At 67.7% G+C, this 3,738-nt stretch overlaps 1 protein-coding gene across 1 annotated transcript; it reads right to left on the bottom strand.

The window, feature by feature from the left end:
- Positions 1-12: 12 nt before the first annotated feature.
- LOC127749507 (uncharacterized) lies at positions 13-3,233 on the bottom strand (the record flags this gene model as incomplete). The annotated part of the gene is given in 1 exon segment (XM_052267874.1): positions 13-3,233. A coding segment is annotated over 1 exon segment (2,462 nt), but the record flags the coding sequence as incomplete, so codon positions are not given.
- Between the last annotated feature and the right edge of the window lie 505 nt (positions 3,234-3,738).

Here is a 3,738-nt window from a genome sequence, read left to right as displayed (position 1 = left end):
GTGACGGGGTGTTCTTGCTGGTACTGCCTCAAGGGTTGCTGCGTGACTGGGTGCTCCGGTCGATAATGTCGTATGGGTAGTTGGGTAACGGCGTGCTCTTGCTGGTACGTCCTGATGGGCCCTGATGTGACGGGCTGTTCCTGCTGGTAATGTCTGACGGGCACAGCAGTGACGGTGTGCTCTTGCTGATAGGTTCTGATGGGCACTGGCGTAACGGACTGTTCTTGCGGGTAATGCCTGACCGACGAAAGCGTGACGGGGTGCTCTTGCTGGTACGTTCTGACGGGCACCGGTGTCGCGGTGTGCTCTTCCTGGTACTGCCGGAACGGTATTGATGTGACGGTTTGCGCGTACGTCCTGAGGGGCACGTGCTCTTGCTGGTACTGGCGCACGGGCTGCACCTCCTGCTGGTATTGCTGGATATTGTGCTGCTCTTGCTGGTAGACCCTGATAGGTTCTTGCTGGTAGTGGCGCACCGGCGCGGCTGTGACCTGCTGCTCGTAGGGGTGCACCCTCGTGACGGGGTGCTCTTGCTGGTACTGCCTGATCGGGACAAGCTCCTCGTGGTACTGACTGTTGGGCTTGTAGAACGGCCTGTACGGCGCCTGCGAGACGGGCTGCAGATATGCATCGCCCTGGTACACGGGCACGGCGGTGACTGGCTCCTCTGGGGCTGGGGCCGGGGTGGTGGGCTGCTCGGCGTAGACCCGTATCGGTAGCTGCGTGACCACCGGCGCCTGGGTCACGGACTCCGGGGTGACCGGCTGCGGCGTGGACTCTGGCTGCGGCGCGGACTGGGCCGTGGGCGCGTACGTGTGGTCGGGGTAGGCCTCGCTCTCCGGGGCCTGCTCGGGCGCGCGCTCGGGCGCCCTCTGACTCGTGAAGTCGAACTGGTAGATGGGCTGCGAGGCGGGGGACTCGGCCGCGGGCGGGACCGTGGGCGCCACCAGGTTGTTGTAGAGGTCGCTGGGCGGCGGGGCTGGCGAGGGCGTGGGCCGCGCGGGCCGTATCCTCTTGCGCACCGTGACGTGTGTGAAGGGCCTGGGCGTGGTGGACGCGGGCCGGCGTCCGCCGATGAGGACGGTCCTCTCCGTGGTGGCCTCCTCATCCTCCCCACTCTGCACCTTGACGTGCTGCTGCAGCTTGACGGTCTGGAAGACGTCGTGCTGTTGCTGCTTGGGCCGCCGGTAGTCGTAGCCCTCGTAGTCGCCCTGGTAGTGGTCGAGGTGCTCTGGTGGCAGCGTGGGACGCGGCGCATCCACCTCGTTCTCGGGGTGCGCGGGGAAGGGCAGCGACGGCCTGAACTTGCTGGGCGGCCGCCGCATGCGGGGTCGGGTCGGCGGCCGGGTCGGCGGCGGCTCCGTGGACGTGGGAGGGGAGGACGCCGGCTCGAGGGGCGCGAAGAAGTCTGGCGGCGGGGGCAGGATGATGCCTGGGACGAGCGGGCCAGCCGGCACGGCGGACGAGTTGTCCTTCGGATAGTAGAAGTCGTAGGGCGGCGGGTAGTAGATTGAGGGGTCGTCCTCGTCGATGGGTTCGCTGAGATTGGTGGGCAGCGGCGGCGGCAGGAAGGCGGCCCCCGGGGGCAGCGACTGCAGTAGGGACAGCGACGCGTTGGGTGGCGGGAAGGGCAGCGGCACCAGGAAGCCCCCGGGGGGCCCAACCTGGCCCGGTGGCAGTCCGGGTGGTAGCCCTAGCCCCGGCGGTAGCGGGAACGGCGGCACGAGCAGCGTGCCGTTGAAGGGCACCAGGGGCACGAAGCCCTGCTGCAGGAACGGGGGCGTGCCGTTGGCCGAGGTCAGGAACTGGGTGGGGCCGTGGTCGGTGAGCTGCACGGGGAAGGGCGGCGGCACGCGCGGGTTGGCGGGCAGCTTGACCTGGCGGGGCGGCGCGTGGTAGTCGTCGATGGGTGGCCACGGCTCTTGCTGGCCGGGCTTGTCCCGGAACGCACCGCCCCGCAGCACGAGCAGGTGGTCCTCCGCCAGCCAGATCTCCTCCTCGTCCAGCCCGCCCAGGTTGGCCGCCGTGTCGCCCGGCACCTCGGGGTTGGCGGCGTAGCTCAGCACGCCCGGGCGGCGTGGTGGCGTGGCGAACAGTTCCTTCTGGATGAGGCCGTACTTCCCCTCGGCCACCTGCTGCGACAGCGTCTTCTTGTCCTCGTCGTCGTCGTCCTTGTCCTTGTCCTTCTCGGCGCCCGCCCCCGCGCTGGCCAGCAGCAGCGTGTCGTCGTCGTGCTGGGCGCGCAGCAGCGGTGAGATGCGCGCCCCGTACCGCGCCGCCGCGCCCCCGTCGCCCGCTGCGGTCCTCGCGGCCCCGCGCGCGCCCCGGGCGTCCCCGCGCCCCGGACCAGCGGGGCCGCGAGCGTGGCCTCGGCCCAGCGCGCCGGGCAGCAGCAGGAGCAGCAGCAGCCCCGCCGACAGCAGCAGCCGCGGGGGAGGCGGCCGCCCCGGGCCCAGGCTGGTTGGTCGGACCATCTGAAACAAACAGGAGGGGATCGTTAGTCTTTCTGACGGCCCACACTGGCGGGCCGACGTGCAATTCAATGCATGGCTCAAGTGCAATTCATTGCCAAAATGGCAATGGTCAAGGCCAAAAGGACAACGATCAATGCCAAAATGGCAATGATCATCGCCAGGAAACGACAATGATCACTGCCATTTTGATGAACAGTGTAACTGGCGCGCGGAAATGAAATGACCGGTCGTTTGTAAAACTGCCACCTGGCGAGTCGGGTAGCCAGCCAGTCCGGACTGCCTGGCCAGCCCCCGCCCCGGCCGCCGGTGACGGGCTCTGCAGTAGTCTGATTTAAATTTGGCGCGCTTTCTGGCGTGGTGACGGGATTGCAACGGTGGTCACCAGATTGCCGCCCGCGGCGGCCCTCGGCTTGTATCGGATCGCGCCGACGTGTGCCACGGCTTAGCTCGGCTCGGCTCGAGAGAGAGGAGAGGGTGCGACGAGCGGCGTGGACGAGGGAGTGAAACGGATTCGCTGGGCCGGCCGAGTGAAAGTGCACAAGTAGTGAGTGGACTCGTGAATCTGGAGCGGCCAAGCGGGCACATTTGAGCGGCGCGCCTTGCCCGCCAGGCGGAGGACGGGCTGTATCCTCTCTGCTGGCTGCGTCCCCCCGCGGGCCGTCTGTGTGTCACTCGAGCGTCACCGTGTCGAGGCGCGCGGGGCTTCCTGGCCGCTCGGTAGTCGCGCCGCGTCTGCAATGCGGAATGGAACGAGTGGCGGCTGTGGTCATCGTCGCGATGCTTCACGCCACGCCACGCCACGCCACGCCACGCCACGCCACGCCGTAACTCTCATCACCGTTTACCCCCTGATGAACCGATGGTCGCCCTTACCCGGTCTTACTCTTGTGCTCCCTCCCCGCGCCCGCGTGCAGCGACACTGTCACGCTGCGCTGCGGTGTGTTGCGTGGCGTTACGTGGCGCCGCAGAGCGTTACGGCCGGAAGGCGCGGCGTGGCTCGGCGCGGCGCGCAGCTTAGCGTGTGTGTGGTCAGCGGGCCGCGCCGGCCGCGGGAGGTGCAGGAGGGCCGGAGGCGCATGCGGCCGAGACTTTGATTTAGGAGACGCGTCACGCCGCTACTGTCGCGGCTCTATGGCAGCGTTTTTTTTCTATCGTCAGTCCGCCCGTTCTTCCTTCTGGCGCGCGCGCGCGCGCAGTCATCCGAGCAATCGGTCTTCTTGCTGTGCAACTGCCGGGAATGCAGTCCGCGAGTTCATTCATTTTT

The sequence above is a fragment of the Frankliniella occidentalis genome, unplaced genomic scaffold, assembly GCF_000697945.3.
Source record: "Frankliniella occidentalis isolate FOCC.00 unplaced genomic scaffold, Focc_3.1 Scaffold60, whole genome shotgun sequence".
Classification (NCBI taxonomy): domain Eukaryota; kingdom Metazoa; phylum Arthropoda; class Insecta; order Thysanoptera; family Thripidae; genus Frankliniella; species Frankliniella occidentalis.
The sequence above is the reverse complement of the archived record's forward strand: the minus strand, read 5'-3'. Positions and strand labels throughout refer to the sequence as shown.